This window comes from Malania oleifera, chromosome 6 (genome assembly GCF_029873635.1).
Source record: "Malania oleifera isolate guangnan ecotype guangnan chromosome 6, ASM2987363v1, whole genome shotgun sequence".
Taxonomy (NCBI): domain Eukaryota; kingdom Viridiplantae; phylum Streptophyta; class Magnoliopsida; order Santalales; family Ximeniaceae; genus Malania; species Malania oleifera.
This window is the reverse complement of record NC_080422.1, coordinates 72,036,179-72,055,753: the sequence shown is the minus strand read 5'-3', so window position 1 is coordinate 72,055,753 and position 19,575 is coordinate 72,036,179. Positions and strand designations below refer to the sequence as shown.

Genomic DNA, 19,575 nt, shown 5'->3' with positions numbered 1-19,575 from the left:
GTGGCGCTTGCCGCATCAGCTAGTGATACAACTAGCAGGCTTTAGCATGAAAGGTTTGGATACATCTCCTATGCAGTTTTGAAGGAGATGTAGAAAAAGGAAATGGTGGCTGATATGCCTATAGTAGTTGATATTGTAGAGCCTTGTGAAGCTTGTATGTTAGGCAAGCAACATCGAATGTCATTTCCACAAGATAGCAACAATAAATCAAAGCTTCCTCTAGAGCTAGTACATGTAAATCTCTGTGGTAAAATAACTACTCCTGCACTAGGAGGATATTTATACTTTATGCTTTTAGTCGACGATTATAGTACAAAGATATGGGGGTATTTTCTTCATGATAAGGCTGAGGCTCTTGTAAAATTTAAAGTGTGGCATAAACTTGTTGGAAATGAGACAGGTATACAGTTAAAGAAACTTTGAACAGATTGAGGAGCCTAGTTTACCTCAGGGGAGTTCAACAGTTATTGCAGTGCATTTGGCATTAGGCACCAATTGGCGGCACCACATACTCCACAACGAATGGCATTGTGGAACGCCGTAATCGCATTATGATAGAGATGACTAGAGCAATGATGAAGGCACAAGATCTTCCAAAATCATTTTGGCCAGAAGTTGTTAATACAACTGTGTATATTCTCAACCGATACTTCATTAAAGCTTTGGGGAACAAAACACCTCACAAAGCTAACTCTGGCAAGAAACCTCAGTTTCTCATCTTAAAACATTTAGTTGCAAATGTTTTATGAATGTTCTAGGTGAAATTCGAAGAAAGTTAGATGACAAGAGTCGAAAGTGCATATTCTTGGGATATAGTACAAAGTCAAAGGCATATCATCTGTGTGATGTAGAGGCCAATAAGATCATCACAAGTCGAGATATGGTATTTGATGAAGGACCACACTCAGTGGGAGATAGAGATCGGCCCACTTTATCATCAACTGATAAAGTAACCCACAAAATGCCTCATTCGAAGCAACAAATTAAGGTGGATGATGAAGAAATTCAAAACTAACCTATTGTACCAGTAACACCTATTCAGAAGCCACACCCTAGCTAGGTACAACAACTCTTTGATGAAGGCAATCCAGAACCTGTAAGTCGAAAGGAATTGAGGAACAACAACGATCAGCAGAACACTTGGTAAATATGCTCTTAATGGCTGAAATAATTAGTACTGTTAAGGAACCAAGTTGCCTAGATGAGGCGCTAGCTGATCCAAAATGAAGAACGACTATGGAAGCTAAATATGAAAGTATCACTAAAAATGATACTTGGGAGACTGTGGATCCCCTCATAGGAAGGTAATCGGCACGAAGAGGATATGGAAGGTACAATATAAAGCTGATGGTACTTTAAAGAAGTACAAAGCTTTCCTTGTTGCACAAGGATTCTCTCAGGTGGAAGGTTTTGATGTTACTAAAACATTTGCACCAACAGCTCACAACAATTTGGTCTAGTTTTGGCTACTACTGCACACAGAAGATGGGTGTTATTCCAAATGGACGTCAAGTTAGCATTCCTCAATGGTCATCTTAAAGAGAAAATTTATGTGATGCAACCACCTGGATTTGAATTGTCAAATTTGGACAAAAAAGTATGTAGGTTAAAGAAAACCTTGTATATGCTAAAACAAGCCCCCAAAGCTTGGTACCAGAGGATTGATTCATTCTTTACCAATTATTGATTTTGTAGAAGTACCTCTGATGCAAATTTATATATACCTGAAAGAGAATAAGATGTATGTAATAATTGTACTAGACGTAGATGATTGATCTTGTACTTATAGGTGACCATGAGGAGAAGATCAACAGAAATTGAGAAGGCCTATGCTCAGAATTTGAGATGACAGACTTGGGGCTACTCCACTTCTTCTTGGGCATTCAAGTGTGGCAACAACCATAAGAGATCCTTATTTCTCAGCAACGATATGCTCAAGAGTTATTGAAGGCATTTGGGATGGTAGAATGCACTTAATTGGTTACTTCAATGGAAGTAAATATTAAGCTCTCCTTTGAAGATCCCTCTCCATTAGTTGATACGAAGCACATAAGCCTAATTGGGAGTTTAGTGAACCTATGCAACACAAGGCCTGATATTAGTTTTGTAGTTGGCATTCTAAGTAAATTTGCAAATAAGCTACGAGAAATTCACTAGAAGGCTGGAATGAGTGTCTTGAAGTATATAAAAGGGACTCTTCATTTTGGCATCTCTTATCAATCAAGGAACTCCCTAATTTGATATTGTGACTCTGATTGGGCAAGAGATATTGGTTCTATAAAATTAGTTTCTTAAATATTTTTTTCTCTTTGGGAATGGAATTATCTCATGGATAAGAAAAAAACAGTCAACAATGTTGTTATCATCCATAGAAGTCGAGTACAAGTCAGCCTGTCTCACATCATGTGAAGCTCTTTGGACAAGAATACTTCTTACTAATATTGGAATGACAATAAATTTCGCAACTCTAATTCACTATGACAATCAAAGTTGCATAGCCATCAGTAAGAATCTAACATTCCATGCAAGAACCAAGCACATTGAGATTTAGTATCATTGCATACAAGAATTCATTGAGAATGAGGTTGTTGAGAAGGAGTATTGCCCAATAGAAGATAATCATGCAGATATCTTCACTAAATCCTTGGGTAAATCTGACTTCCAGAAGCATCGTGATGCTTTCGGTATTGATCCAAGAGCTTAGGTAGACATTGAGGGGGGTGTTGGTGTATGTATGTGCAAGATTAATGCCTACCTCCCATGAGTTGATTGACACACTTACCTGACATATGACTTAGGTGAGATCAAAGTGTAGACCGTAATGGTACTATGAAGACAAAAGGCATTCCCCTTTGAGCCATGAGGTTCGAGGGCAATGCCACCGGTGGGGGGGATCAGGGGCAACACCCCCCAGACAATATGGCCTATCCAGTGTGAATAGTGGGCACAATAGGTGAGCGACGACTACGAGTGTGAATGGCAGCTACGGTTGGTGAATGACGGCCACCAGTGTGAACGACAACCATAGTAGGTGAGCCACCGGCACCTACCATGGTAGGTGAGTCGCCACCACCTACCATAAGAGGTTATTTATCTTCCAATTCACATTCTACCCAGGCTTAAAATTTTTGTATATTCCTTCCAAATTCAAAATTTGCATATGCGCCAGTAAAGTGAAGATATATACCAAAGTAGCTCTATAATTGATGAGGTCATTATGACTGGGCAAAATGTTTTACCAGGAGGAAGATATATAGGCATTTTTGAATGCATCACCTTGGTTTAATTTTTCATGTTAAATATTTAAATAATATGACTTCTCTTTCATTACTCACTGATTACAAATAAATATTTAAATGATAATATTTTTCTTTCATTACTCACTGATTGCAAGCAACAATCTCCCAATGGTTACGTCTCCTTGCATTATTTATTTATTATTATTTAAAAATGTTGCTACATTTTAACACTATAAAACATAAAACCTATCCTTAATAAATTTTTTTTATAATAAAATTACAATTAATTTTTTATTTTTTAAAGAAATAAAAAAAATTAAGTTATGAATAAATACATACATATAATACCATTACTTCCTTGCAACATATTTATTTTGTTTATTGTTTGAAAAGATATCTTATAGTGTGGTTGAGTTGGGAAGAAAAGAACAATTATAGAGAAGAACAGTTATGAATCGCTAAAAGAAGAAAAAAAAAGTTGAAGACACTCTCAAGAACATCTATGTAGAAAATTCCCATTCTATTTGTTGGAGTGTCAAACTTGAAGGAATCCAGGTCATCCATTCTTTAGAGATCCAGCGACTGTTTTTTACACTTTTGTTATTGGGGGGGGGGAAGGGGGGGTTGTAACGCCCCGAACCCTTTAACCCAGGTCCGGCGCGTTATACCTGATAAAATCTCGGTTATTCCATAATTAAACCATACATACACAGCAGAAAACACAACTATGAACCTCAATCATACAAATAATACCAGAGTTTCCTAGTTCTATCCATAGACCATAATATCATTCAACACCTGTATTTCCATAATTACATATATCTCCAAAACATTTCAGTATGTTCACAAACTTTCTTTTCTCCACAGACTTAAAATATAAGGACGTAAAACATAAATATTTGCATCCTAAAATTAACATAGAAATATACCATTTTCTTTTTCTATTCCCCAATAATGCTATAAAAACCTCGAACTTTTAAAGCCCGATCTCGAGGAAATCCTGAAAAAGATAATTTCATATTCAAGTGAGACACATCTCAATAAGAGAAGAAACCATATATTAAAACAGTATATGGCCAACATGAGTTTATATATAACATAATATTTAACATTTGAAAATCCTAAACATAATTTCCAAAATCATTCTCTAATCCTAATCAAACACATGCAAATGTTTAACCCACGAGATTATCCGAGGATAGGGTTGATTACCCACCCATCAAGTAGCACCCCTCTGCTCTGATACATTTGACAATCCAAAGGTCACAACTAAAGCATACCAGGGCACTCACCTTACTCAATAAGCCCTCAAGTGATAAATTAATCTCGTACTCACACAGTTCATACAAAAGTTTACCGACAAAGGCCCTAAGGATGGGTAATTCTACCCGCCCATACAAGTAGGTTCCCTCTGCCCTAGTGCATTATGCAGCTACTACCACATCTGAAGCTATTAGTGCACTCGCCTTACTCAGCAAGCCCTCAGGCGAAGAGTATGCCTCACCCAATCGTAACATGTTCTACATACATAAATATTCCTAATATCATAATACATCATTCTTTCTATCATTATTAAATCATTCACATTTCTTCATGTTCATAATTTAACATTTCCTTGTGTTTCACTTTAAGTGACTCTTTCCCATTTGTATCATTCACATTTCACATTTCATTTCATTGCATTTTCATTCCTTATCATTTCATTTCATAATATTTTAATTTCATTCCTTTGTACTACAGCCGCTCTTTAGCCATCATTTGTTAGTCCACATAGAAATGTGCTAGAATCTAACACGGCTCCTTTTAGCTGTCATAAGTTAATCCACATAGAAATGAGCTAGATCTGCTAACCCAGTTTTCAGCTGTCGTACCTTTACATGGTTGCATTTAACATACATAGGCATTGTCCATATCACATTTTATTCTCATTGCTTTACTTACTTAACCTGCATCTCGTACATTTAACATATATTTGCACATATTCTCATGTCACACAATTTAACTAGTAAAATTCATACATATTCTTGTAAAATAGGCCAACCCACATTTTACATTTATATACTCAAAATACAATTCATTTCTTACATAATTCCTTAGAAAATTCCTTTCACTTTCGTTCGTTTACTTTCACACATACATAACTATATCGATAATCCTAAGTTCAGAAAACATAAATTTCATGGCTAGAATTTTAAACCCACATAAAAACATATATATATATATATATATATATATATATATATATATACATAAATAACACATAATCATTTTTAATTCATGAAAAACCTGATTTAATATATAAATTTTCCCCTTACCTGGTTTCTTGAACTACGCCAACAGGGACTCCGAAAAATACTTGTGGCACTCACTCGGACCCTGAAATTAAATTCCTAGTTCCAATAAATTATTTCTGAATAAAATATTATTTAAATATTTCCTAGGACCATAATTCTTAAATAAATAATAATACCCTTAAATTTAGCCAAATTCCCAAATCTCACTCTCGCTTTGGAGGTGGGCCTAGAAAACCCCAATTGAAACCTACGCCAAAATGACGACGACGACTAGGACCCCATGGTGGTGTCCGTTCGTCGATTTAACCACATATTAACAGCGAAATTGAGAAAATGAGAAAAAATTACCTTTCCCCAAAAGTAGGGCCTAAGTTGTTCCCACGACAAATATACTCTAGTAGAAATGTCGGCAGTGGAATCAAGATTCCAACGGCACCTTCCGTTTCCCGATCCATCCCAAACTTACCGAATAATTGAGAGAGAGAGAGAGAGATGGAGACAGAGGTGGCTGGCAGGAAAAAATATTCAGAGCAGGGGGGGGTTGGTTTGTGTGAGGCTTCTCCTCCTTCTTCTTTCTTCTTTCTTCTTCTTCTTCTTTCTTCTTTCTTCTTTCTTTTTTCTTCCTTCTTATCTCTTCAGATTACTTTATATATATATATATATATATATATATATATATATATATATATATAAAACTTATCTTTTACTTATATATATAATAACCTACTATATATGTATATATATATATATATATATATTCTTATTTCAATTAGGTTTTTTTTTTAATCCAATGTAAAAATATTTAATTTAATAACTAATTATTTAATTCATCTTAATTTAATTTAATTTTTTTTTAAATTTTTTTTTTCTTTTTCCCACGCCATTCCTTTTATTTTATTTATCTGTTATTTTATTTATTTTTTTTCTAAATTATTTTAATCCTTTTAAATTTTCGGGTCTTTACAGAGGGGGGCATTCATGTAATTTACCTATAATTAATTGTAAATGGAAAAACAAGAGGGGCGGGGGGGGGGGTTAATTTCTATTTTGGCAACTTTAGAAGAATCGTAGTGCAGCGGAGATGTCTTCCCTTTCACAGCCGAGAGAGCCTTCACTCGAGAGAGAGAGAGAGACCGGCAACCTGAGAGTCGTCACCAGCCGAGGGAGATATTTTAGCGGCAGCACACGAGAGAAGGAGACGGCAGGAGGAGGGTGGTTCAGTGTTGGGGATCTCTAGCCTCCAGCGGAGGTTCACGCATGGGTATGGGGAAGGGAAGCTCAGATCTAGGTCTTGGGAGGGTTTCATTTAGGAAAATCATGGAGGAAGATAGGAAGAAGCCTAGAGCTCTTTGCAAGTGCGAAGAGGGATCTTCTTGGGTTGTTTCTTGAGCTGATTTTTAGAGGAGACAGGTAAGCCAAGAGAGGTAAATTTGTGTACTTGTATTTATTTCCACCATTTTAATATAGCATCTCCGAAGGTGAGTTCTTACCATGGATGTAGGCCAATTTTTGGGCGGAACCACATAAATGTGTTCTTATGGTTTGTGATTTTGCATGCTTATATTTTTCTGAATTTATTGTGTCTTTGTTGAATATTGGTTGGTGAATAAAGATTTTTCTTGGTCAGGCTTGACTCACCCGCACACGTTGAAATAAGCAGGTTTTAGTTTAGGTGTGGTTGTGGTTGCTGCTTAGATAAAATCAGATTCTTATTTGGTTTGTTTATAATTGATTAAAATCTAAAAATTAGAATAAGCAATTAGGTTATTCACAAAAAAGTGGTATAAGAGCCTAGCTATGTGATGGGGACTGATAAGTTTGAAATAAAAAAATTCACCGGAAAAAATGACTTTGGTTTATGGAGGATTAAGATGAGTGTCATCTTGGTACAGCAGGGGCTTGAGGAGGCTCTTCTTGGAGAAAAACAGGGAGCTTCCACTTCACAAGAGGGGAAACTAAGTTTACCCTCCATCGACAAAGTGAAACCCGAAATCCTCCAAAAGGCACATAGTGCCATTATCTTGTCCCTAGGAGACAAAGTGCTTAGGGAAGTTGCCAATGAGGATACGACAGCTAGAGTTTGGTCAAAACTAGAAAGTTTGTACATGACAAAATCCCTAACAAATAGACTCCATAAGAAGACTAGGCTTTATACCTTTAGAATGACCCCTAGAACATCTATTGATGAACATTTAGATAAATTTAATAAAATTCTTTTGGATCATGCTAATATTGATATTAGTATAGATGAAGAAGACCAGACAATTCTTTTATTGAGTTCTCTTGATTCCACATAAGAAAATCTTAAAGAAACTATGATGTATGGGAGAGGGTGGCTGACTTTAGAAGACGTGCAAGTATTTTTGCACTCTAGGGAATTGCACACTAAGTTTGAGTCTAAATCAGGGTCAGGGGAAGGGTTAAATGTGAGACGTAGGTCTAAAAAGGGGGGCAAGAAAGGAAAAGGCAAGAGGTCTAGATAAAAGTCTAAAGCAAAGCACTAAAGTGTTTTGCCTGTCACAAGGAAAGGCATTTTAAGAGGGGCTACCCTCAAAGGAAAAAGGTTGTCAATGTCACCACCTCTGAATCAAAGGGTAAGGAAGTTGTAGTTTTAGATGGGTATGATAGTGCAGAAGTGTTGAACATCTATGAGAAAGGTTTGGGAAAAGAATGGATATTAGATTCCAGATGTTCCTTCCACATGTGTCCATTGAAAAACTGGTTTGTGTCCTTTACATGCTTAGAAGGAGGTCATGATGTCCTAGGAAACAACAAGTCATGTAAAATACAGGGTATTGGGATAGTGAGGCTTCTGATGCATGATGGGATTGAAAGAGTGCTAAGAGATGTGAGGTACATACCTGAGCTGAAGAGAAACTTGATTTCTCTTAGTAGCTTAGATAAGACAGGGTACACGTTTAAGTCTGAAGAAGGTAGCCTAAGAGTATGTAGAGGTTCACTGGTAGTGATGAAAGGGGTGCTAAAGAATGGGCCGTACACCTTGGTAGGAAAGACAGTGATTGGTGAGGCTTCACCTATCAATCATAAGTAGAAAATAAAGTTTCCTTGTGGCATAAGAGGCTAGGACATGTTAACCAATAGGGCCTAAAGGAGCTAGAGAAACAGGGGCTGTTTGGGGATAGGAAACTTAAGGAATCGTCATTCTGTGAGAAGTGTGTCTTGGGTAAGTCTACTAGGGTTAGTTTTAAGAAGTTCACTCACACCACAAAACAAACTCTTTATTACATACATTCAAACTTATGGGGGCCTGCTACGGTTAGTTCTCATGGTGGTTCTAAGTATTTTCTATCAATTATAGATAACTTTTCTAGGAAAGTATGGGTTTATATTCTAAAACATAAAAGTGATACTTTTGAAAAGTTTAAAGAATGGAAAACCTTAATTGAAACTTAAGTTGGCAGAAAAGTTAAAACACTAAAAAACAGACAATGGATTAGAATACTTGTCAAATGAATTTTCGTAATTTTGTAAAGCTGAGGGCATTACTAGACATAGGACTGTTAGGGGTACTCCCCAACAGAATGGATTAGCTGAAAGGATGATTAGGACTATTCTAGAAAGGGTAAGATACAAGTTTACCACTTCAGGTCTGCCCAAGACCTTTTGGGCAAAGGCGGTGACCACTACTGTATACCTTATTAATAGGTGTCCTTCCTCAACTCTAAACTTTAAAACCCCTCAAGAAATCTGGTCGGGTAAACCTGCTAATTATTAGTGTTTAAAAGGTTTTGGGTGCCTAGCCTATGCTCACATTAAAACTAATAAATTAGAGCCTAGGGCTATTAAATGCATTTTTGTGGGATACCCAGAGGGAGTTAAAGGCTATAAGCTCTAGGTTACAGAACCTGAAAATAAAAAATGTATTATTAGTAGGGATGTAGTTTTTAATGAAACTAAAATGGGGAGAAAACTAGAAAATTTAGACGAAAGTGTTAGACACTCTGATACTAGTGACCTGCAGCTTGAGGTGGAGCAGCCCTCCACTTCTCATAGCCATTTAGAAACAGATGTTACAGATTTTGAGGAGCAAACCTCAGAACCAGAAACCTCTGAATTAAGTAAAACCTACCTTCTAGCACAAGATAGGCAGAAGAGGGCCATAAGACCTCCTCAAAGGTATGGGAAAGCTAATATGGCAACTTTTGCTCTTTCTGTTACTAAAACAGAAATTGAGGTGGAGCCTAGGACTTTTAGAGAGGACATGGATAGTAAAAAGGTTGAAAAATGAATTCTTGCAATGCAAGAAGAAGTGGTGTATCTAAACAAGAATAAGACATGGGTGATGGTACCTAGACCGGAAAAATAGAAACTTATAGGATCCAAGTAGATCTTTAAGAGGAAAGAGGGAATCCCTGGAGTTGAACCACCTAGGTATAAAACTAGGTTAGTGGCTAAGGGATTTACACAAAGGGAAGGGGTAGATTATAATGAAATATTTTCCCCTGTTGTGAGGCATAGTTCAATTAGAATTCTATTATCTTTTGTTGCTATACATGACTTGCATTTGGAACAACTTGATGTTAAAACTGCTTTCTTGCATGGTACTTTAGAAGAAACAGTTTGTATGCAACCTCCTGAGGGTTTTGATAGAGAAATGAATAAAAATCATATAAGTTTATTAAAGAAATCTTTATATGGGCTGAAACAATCACCTAGACAATGATATAAACGATTTGATTCTTACATGATTCAAAATGATTTCTATAGAAGCAATTATGATGGCTGTGTTTATTCTAAATCATGTCATAAATGTCATATATATTTGCTATTATATGTTGATGACATGTTAGTTGCTTGTGGAGACTTGGATATGTTAAATAAAGTTAAATGCATGCTTAAATCTGAATTTGAAATGAAAGACCTGTTAAAAGAATACTTGGCATGGAAATAACTAGAGAAAGAAATAAAAAGCTTCTCTACTTGTCTCAAAAGTCTTATATTTCAAAGGTGTTAAAAAGATTTGGAATGAGTCATGTTAAATCTACTTCTTTTTTTGTTGCACAGCATATTAAATTGTCTAGAAAATAGTGTCCTGAAACTGAAAATGAGTCACTGTTTATAAATAGAATACTTTATGCTTGTATGGTTGGTAGTGTAATGTATGTTATGGTATGTTCTAGACCTGATCTATCTTATGCTGTAAGTCAAGTAAGTAGATTTATAAGCAAACCTGGAAAACCACATTGGCATGCTTTGAAACAATTTTTTCAATACTTGTCTGGAACAAAACAATAAGGATTAATATTTGGAAAAAGGGATATGCATTGTGAAATAGGATTAAAAGGATATGTAGATTCTAACTATGCTAGAAATCTAGATACCAGGAAGTCTTTGTCTAGTATGGTCTTTGCTTTTTTAGGTAGTACTATTAGTTGGAAATCACATATGCAGTCGGTGGTAGCCTTGTCTACCACGGAGGCTGAATATATTGCAATGACTGAAGCCTTCAAGGAGGCTATATTGATAAAAGGATCGTGTCTAGAGTTAGGAATGTATAGTGGAACCGTTATAATTTATTGTGACAATCAAAACACTATTCATTTGGCTAGGAATCATGTTTATTATGATAGGTCCAAACATATAGATGTTAGGTTGCATTTTGTGAGGGATATTATTTCTAGTGGGGAAATAGAAGTAAGGAAAATTCCAACAAAGGATAATCCTTTTGATATGGTGACTAAAGCAGTACCTAAATCCAAGTTTGAACATTGTTCAAACTTGGTTAACTTTGGAAGTTGCTAGTGTTTGTTTTACTGGAACCGCCATAGGAGAAGCTAAGGAGGTGCAAGGGTCACAAGCTTACCAAGTTAGAGAATTGTTGGTGTGTCAGGCTTGAAGGAATCCAGGCCATCCATTCTTTAGAGATCCAGTAGCAATTTTTTACACTTTTATTATTTTTGGGGGGGGGGGGGGCATTGATGTAATTTATCTGTAACTAATTGTAAATGGAAAAACAACAAGGGAGGGGGGGTTTTTATTTCTTTTTTGGCAGCTTCAGAAGAATCGCAGCGCAGCGAAGACATCTTCCCTTTCTTAGCCGAGAGAGCCTTCACGAGAAAAAGAGAGAGACCAGCAACTTGAGAGTCGTCGCCAGCCGAGGGAGATCTTTCAGTCGCAGCGCACGAGAGAAGGGGACAACAAGAGGAGGGTTGTTCGGCGTTGGGGATCTCTAGCCTCCAGTGGTGGTTCACGCACGGGTAAGGAGAAGGTAAGCACAGATCTAGGTCTTGGGAGGGTTTCTTTGAGGGAAATCAGGGAGGAAGATAGGAAGAAGCCTAGGGCTCTTCGTAGGTGTGAAGGGGGGGTTTTCTTGGGTTGTTTCTTGAGCTAATTTTCAAAGGAGATCGGTAAGCCAAGAGAGGTAAATCTGTGTACTTGTATTTATTTCCATCGTTTTTAATATAGCATCTAAAAAATTTTCTGTTGAAAAAAACTGTTACAAATATTTCACTAAAACTACCCATGGTTATAAAAATTATATCACAGGCAGCAGATCTTCATCTTCCATGCTCTGTTCTTAAATCACTGATTTTCCTTTCACTAAGCTTAACACCCCAGCATTACCAACATTTCCTGTATTATCAACATCAGTGATTAGCTCATTAAGTTTAGCACCCTTCCTCAAAAGCAAAGCTCTTGCTGCTTGATCATCCAAAGTACAATCCGAATTTTCAACTTGATGAGCAAAGATATTAATCAATCCCAGCTTCTTGATCATTATAATATAGTTGTCTACACCAAATGCCCTAGTAAAAATGTCAGCCAATTGATTTTTGGATGCAACATGAAAAGTTTTGGTTGTACCATCTAGAACTCTGTTTCTGACAATATAACAATCTGCTTCTATATGTTTTGATCTTTCATGGAACACTGGATTTGCAGCTATATGCAATGCTGCCTAGTTGTCACAGTAACGTAAAACTGATTTTTCATGCTTAACTTGTAAATCTCTTAGTAAAAATAAAATCCAAATAATTTCACAGGTGGTGCTTGCCATAGATCTATATTCAACTTCAGCTGAAGATCATGATACCATTGATTACTTCTTTGATCTCCAAGAAATCAAAGCATCTCCAAGAAAAACACAATACCCAGCAAGAGACTTCCTTGTATCTGGACATCCAGCCAATTAACATCACAATATGCCTTCAATTGTAAATCTGAACCACTAGGAAATAAAACTCCTTGTCCAGGTGTCCCCTTGATGTATTACAGAATTTTTGTTAGCTTTTTTCACAGCATATGTAATTTCTGGTCTGCTGAGTGTTAAATACATTAATTTTCCTATGAGCCTTCTATGCTTGCCTGAATCTGATAGAAGTTCACCATTGTCCTTTGACAATTTTAATTGGTGTTCCATTGGAGACTTAGCAGGTTTACAACCCATCATACTTGTTTCCTTTAAAATTTCTAAAGCAAACTTTCTTCGAATTAAACTTATTCCCCTTTTTCCTCTAGCAATTTCAAGTCCTAAGAAGAACTTAAGTGATCCAAGATCTTTAATTCCAAATTTAGCATCCAGAACTGACTTTAAATTTGCTACATAAATGGGATCATTTCCTGTGATAATCATGTCATCCATATAAACCAATAAAGCTGTGAATAAGGAACCTTTGGCATGAACAAAAAGAGAATTATCAGCAGTCGATTGAACAAAACCAAGTTGTTGAATAGCAAATGACAATTTTGTATACCATTGTCATGAAGCTTGTCTTAGACCATAAAGAGATTTAAGCAACTTGCAGACAACAGTATTAGATGATTGTGAGGAAGAAGAAGCAATTGAAGGCCCCCTTTTACTATGAAAACCAGGAGGCAATGACATATATACTTCTTCATGTAAATCCCCATGTAAAACAGCATTGTTTATATCTAATTGGTGAAGAGGCCAACACCTGGCAGCTGCTAAAGCAAGAAGTACTCGAACAATTATTGTCTTAGCAACTGGAGAAAATGTTTCAAGAAAATCAATGCCTTCTTGTTGTGTATACCCTTTAGCCACAAATCTGGCCTTGTATCTTTCCACTATTTCATCATAATTTAGTTTAATCTTATATACCCACTTACACCTAATAGGAGTTTTTCCAAGAGGTAATGTGGTAAGTTCCCAAATTTGATTCTGTTCAAGAGCCTGAATTTCCTTGTCCATTGCTGATCTCCATAAAGGATTTTGAACAACTTGGAAGAAAAATTGTGGCTCTTGAGGTAAAGAATTAACTGCCAACAGATATGAATGATAGGGAGATTCTAAATGGGAATAAGTGAGTCCATCAGCCGCATCATAAGCTGCCCTAGAAACATGTGTTGCAGCACAAGCATAATCCTGTAAATATGTTGGTTTAGTGGATTGCCGAAATGATCTTTTGATAGGTGCTAATGGTGATTCATGAGCTGATGTAGAAGCACAAGCATACGTTGAAATAAGCAAGTTTAGGTGTGGGTGTGGTTACTACTTAGATAAAATCAGATTCTTATTGCGGTTTATTTATAATTGATTAAAATCTAAAAATTAGAATAACCAATAGGTTATTCACACAACACTATTAAATTAAAATTGAACAAAAAGGTTTTATTAATGTTGAGTGAGAATATGAGCTGCACATCATCCCTATCAGAAAAAAAGGAACAATTTGCTGTGTACACAATGTATAATTAGACATGATTGTGGTAATCGTGCGTATGCGTTGGCCGTTTCATGAAGATCAGAATAAGAGTACAATTTCAGCGACGAAAATGAATAAACCGAAGGGAATGACATGGGAGCCCCGTTTATGCCACGGCGAAAAATACAATTCAATTAAAAAGCAGGCTGATTTATTTTTCTTTTAAGAAATCTTCTGCACAGCTTTTCCCAACACTTTCTGTCCGGTTCCGCTTTCTGCAGTCTCGATTTGGCGTCTTCCACAAAACCCCTCTGTTGCCATTAATCAGCAACAATGATCATCAGTATAGCATACAATAAATACTTTAATTAAACAGATGATTAATTTAAGTAAATTAATTGAATTAATTAAGTATGTATATATACCTCAATGGAGCCATTAGAGAGGAGACGATCGATGAGGTTGCAGAGAATGTCTTTGGTGTACTCAGGATGACCTTGAATCCCAAGAATGTGGTCTCCCAGGGTGAACATCTCCACTCCAGTTTTATCTGAGAATGCCACCACTTCTGCGCCCATGGGAACCTCCCACACCTCGTCTTGATGGCACTTTATGATGGAAAGCGACGGTGGAATTTCGTCCACCTCATCCAGGAAGCTGCTACTGCGTCCACCCGCCAGATCACCCTTCCTCGCCATTCTCACTTTCCTCAGCCCAATATCCCATCCACTGTACGCCCTTCCCACTTTTCCTCCCAGAGCTCTGCACAGCACCTGCGCACACAAATTAAACCATTTCTTTTAGCCATGCAGCTAGCGCCCCAAAAAACACAAGACAATAAACAAGAGGAAAACAGAGACAATTAATTACAAAATTAAGCAGAAACATAAACAAAAGCGAAAGGGTATATATATATATAGTTTGGTACCTGGTGACCGAAGCAAATCCCGAGGATTTTCTTCTCCATGACGTCGAGGATTTGGAGTAGAAAGCAGAGCTTGAGGACCCAGTGGTCATTGGCGTAGGCGTCGAAGGGGCTGCCGCTGATCACGAAGCCGTCGTAGTTGTGAAGGTCGTTCGGTTGGGGGAACTCTCCTTCCACCACTCTGAACAAATCCCACTGCTCTCCATCCTCCCCAAACGCCGCTACAAACACGTTGAAGTATCCGCCGTACGCCTTCTTCACATACTCAGAGTCATGCGCTGCCAGCAGAAGAGCGTACCTCTTCCCTGCTCCTGCTGCTTTAATCTTCATATCGATATATGTATCTCTGGCTAGCTAGGCTAGAAAGGAGAAGGAATTACAGTACGTACGAGAGAGAGAGAGAGAGGGAGAGAGAGAGAGAGATTGTGTTTGCTGTGTGGGTAGATATGGAAGGAATTGAAGTAATTAATGCTAGCTGAGGAGTGCGAAATGGAATAGGAGAGATGGTCCTTTTATAGTTGAAGGATTTGCTTGGCTTGGCTGCGGCCATTGTATTTAGTTGATTATTTCTCTTGGGTGGGCTTTCTACGACGTTCACTGGTGCATGGCTGATGTATACATAATTTTTTTTTTTTTTTTTTTTCTGAATTTAAGATCCGAAGTATGTAGTCGAATGAAAATTTTTGGGTCCTACAAGCGTGAAAAAAAATATATTTTCCTATTAATACTTCATATTTTTCAAAAAAGTAAGAACTTATAACACATTATTTTAAAAAATATTTTTCATACTTTTGTGTAAACTTTGAAAAAATATGACATAGTGTAATATTTTAGTAATTATTTGAAAATTGGAAGTAGAAAAAAAAAATAGTCTTCAAAAAGTGCGCCGTTCTCTTAACTCTGTAAATATTTTATAAAGAAATGATTATAATGCTTTTTAGAATATTTAGTACATATTGTATAAATGTACGAGAAAAGTACATGTACATTAAATCAAAAAAAAATTAAGAAATAAAGAAAAAAAAAATGACGATTTTGTATAAGTACATGATTCTACAATTAATGTGCATCTACAAAACTTTTGCAAAATCTCCACTACATCAATGAAAAATGTTTTGAACTCACCCCCATGGGCATGGCACGGTGCAAAGGCATCGGCACGTAAGAAGGAGCATGAGGATTCAATTCTAGGTAAATACACTCACGAAGCCAACGGTACCTGTGGATGGTGAGAATTTACTCTGTGAGCCATCGGGGATCATGGATGGTGAGAGTTCGATCTGTGAGCCAGCGAAGACCGTAGATGGTAATGGAGATGTGTCTCCGGGGTCGGGTTGGCCGAACGTCCAACTGATGTACGGAAGCCGTGTCCGCATTCCGAACTTTATCTAATCAGTGAGACCTAGGGGGAGGACAATGATCCGTAGGTTTGGTGCCGCATTAGGGGGTCTGAAGGGCTTGTTGGTGATTGGAGTTCCTATGTAATAAAAAAAAAATATTTTGAACTCCATTTAACTCAAGGATTTTTTATTTTTTGGAAAAAAAGAAAAATTATCAAAAAATCAAGAAGGAATTTTAATTTTCGTCATATTTATTTTCTCCCCGCAAATCCTATTAAGACCTAAAAATGAAAATTTGATGAAATATGATTAAGGATTAATAAAATTAGACGTTATTGATATATAAAATAAAATTTATATTTATTACTTTATTATTATACATGCATATAGGTACATAATCACTTTACTTAAAAAATAAGTATTGTTAACTTTATAAGTCATTCCCGTTTTGATTATGATAAATCCAATAGTTCTTGCCTATGCACCGAGCTCTTCAAATAGGATCATCTTTTACATGCATTGAGGGTAGAAACATAAGGAAGCCATAAGGAGCGCAAAGATCACGTCACATATGGCATTTGAAGAGCAAAGAAATTGAGGAACAAAAAGAATGAAGACCATTTGCTTATTGTATTTGCATTTATTCTTTTGGGTCTGTAATATTTTATATGGTCTGTAATAATGCGTCTGTATACATGATAGGGTTTAAATGTTAAAAGACCATAGACTGACCGTAGGCAACCAAACTTGACTCCGATTCACTGACGCAAGATTTTTGGCCTTATTTTAAAAGCCTAGGTCATAGACTGACTCTTGATCCCCAAGCATCTCATGACAAATCCCCTATAACTCAAAAGTTATAAGTATATGAATAGGGGTGATTACTTATCAAAATCAGGACCTAAAATGAACTTTGAAAGGGTCTCGATCGACTGAACTGTGGTACTATAAAATGTCATGGTCGACTGAATGGTCAAATAAGTCAAACACTTTGACTTCGCACGGTCAACCATTCATCTTTTGAACATAGTGTCCTCGGTCGACCAAATCACCATGGGTCTGACACCCCAATTGTTCAGCCGACCAAATGTGTAGTTCATTTTAACACGGTTGATCAAATATGTTGTGTAGCCGACCGAACTTGTTATCGTCGACTGAACCCACGAAGGGGTTCAAAATCGCCAAATGACGGTCGACCATATTCTCATTTCAAAATCTCCACGGTCAACTGAACTTGGCAATATGGTCGACCAAACCATGAATACGGTCGACCAAAACTCTCAGATTGCCATATTTTTAACCGCAGTAACTCACTCTAAACATGGGTTAATTATTAAATAAACTTTTCTAAAATTCTCTTTGTATCTTTAACGGTCTAAAATTAAGGGAATTCTATATATACCCCTCATTTGTCAAGATTAGTACATGATTAGCAATACAATTAGACAAAAAATTCTCTCTGATTTTTCTTGAACTCCCATTGCATATACTTCATATCTTCAAGCCTATACTTCATACTTTCATATATTTTTGCTTGAAAAATCTCTTCAAAACCAATGAGTAATTTTTGCTCACTCCTTTCTTGCAAACAAATTGCAAGTTAGAGGGAATTTGAATTTTACTTGGTGTGTGCCTACATAGATTTGTTCTTGAAGCTCATTACTCTCCTTTTTGTGTATTGATTAATATTTTTGGAGAGTAAAGCTATGGTTCTTTCTCAATATATTTGATTGATATATACCTTTTTTTAGAAGAACTTTAGCTTCTGAGTCTAGGCATCTTTATTGCCAGATTAGAAAGCTTGCTTGCATTTTCGATAAAATACTTTTAAGCAAGTTTGAACCCTAATCTCGTTTGTGCTTATACTTGAAAAATATATTGTGTTGAGATTTTCTTTTTAAGATCCAAGGTTCCTTTGATATATACTGATTTTATTTTTCTTGGATCAAAGGTAATTATTCTCACGTTTACACACATATATACACTGTTATTGAGAGCTGAAATAGTGTTTCAGCAAATCTCACTTGAGCATTAGATCTTATCATTTGTGAGTGCATATATTTTAGATCGTAATCTTGTACAAATCTTCTTGTGTTAGAAGCATTGAAATTGTACACGAAATTGTGTTGATTATCTGTTATATTCCAAGTGTGGCCTGAGAGGGTGTTTATCTAGTTAGCTCGTAAGGATTGTTTGTAAAGGTTGAGGTCAGCCCTGGTAATTTGACCTCATATTGTAAACGGTGTCGCTCCACCCGATAAGGGAGCATTAGTGGAATACTCGAGCCTACGAGCTAGAGGTGGGGACGTAGGCAGTATTGGCCGAACCCCGATAACATATTAAGTGTGCATTGTTTTATATTTTCGTGTATTAAATTTATCTGTGCACCTAGTTTTTGCTTAGAAAGACCCTAGGTTGTATACTACTACTGCTGGCTTAGTTTAACCTTGGAAGAATAATTTTTTAAATATCCATTTCACCTCCCTCTTGGGATTACACCAAAGTCAACAATTGGTATTAGAGCCTCGTTGTATTGACTTAAACGTTTTTGCAAAAAGATCGCAATGGCTCACGTTAGTGTTTTCCCATTTTGTGAGGGAAAACTCTTTGCAAGCCCTCTTATGTTCTCTGGTGAAAATTTTGCCGATTGGAAACTTAGAATAACTATTTTTATCGAATCATTGAATTGGAGGACTTGGAGAGTTATTTCTCAAGGGAATATCGTGCCTATGAAAATTGTTAATAGTGTTGATATTCCCAAATTTGAAATTGAGATGAATGAGAATGATATGAATTTATTACGTACAAATAAATTTTAAAGCCATGAATATTCTATTTTATACCTTAGATACTAATATCTTTCATGAAGTAAGGGCATGCCAAAATGCTAAAGAAATATGGTAGGAACTCGAAAAGAGGTGTGGAGTAACTAAGCAAGAAACAGCTATCTCTTTGTGTGATTCAAGCTCAAAAGATCATGAAGGAGAAAATCGGTGCTTTATAGCTTTAACCAACGAAGAGGTAAATTCATCTCCTTCTACTTCATTGAATTATCCATGCAATGATTCTCATTATAATTCTTAGGATACATCTAATACTGAATCATGTGATAGTTCTGGTAGTGAAAGCATGCCTACTTATGAGGAATTGCAA

The 19,575-nt window shown here is 36.5% G+C and overlaps 1 protein-coding gene across 1 annotated transcript; it reads right to left on the bottom strand.

The window, feature by feature from the left end:
- Positions 1–14,219: 14,219 nt before the first annotated feature.
- Positions 14,220–15,568, bottom strand: LOC131157965 (gamma-glutamyl peptidase 5-like). Its single transcript, XM_058112450.1, has 3 exons — positions 15,086–15,568; positions 14,583–14,930; positions 14,220–14,468 (listed from the first exon to the last, which is right to left on the bottom strand). Exons 1-3 carry the CDS (start codon positions 15,410–15,412, stop codon positions 14,352–14,354), a joined length of 792 nt encoding a protein of 263 aa, XP_057968433.1. The 5' UTR covers positions 15,413–15,568; the 3' UTR covers positions 14,220–14,351.
- Between the last annotated feature and the right edge of the window lie 4,007 nt (positions 15,569–19,575).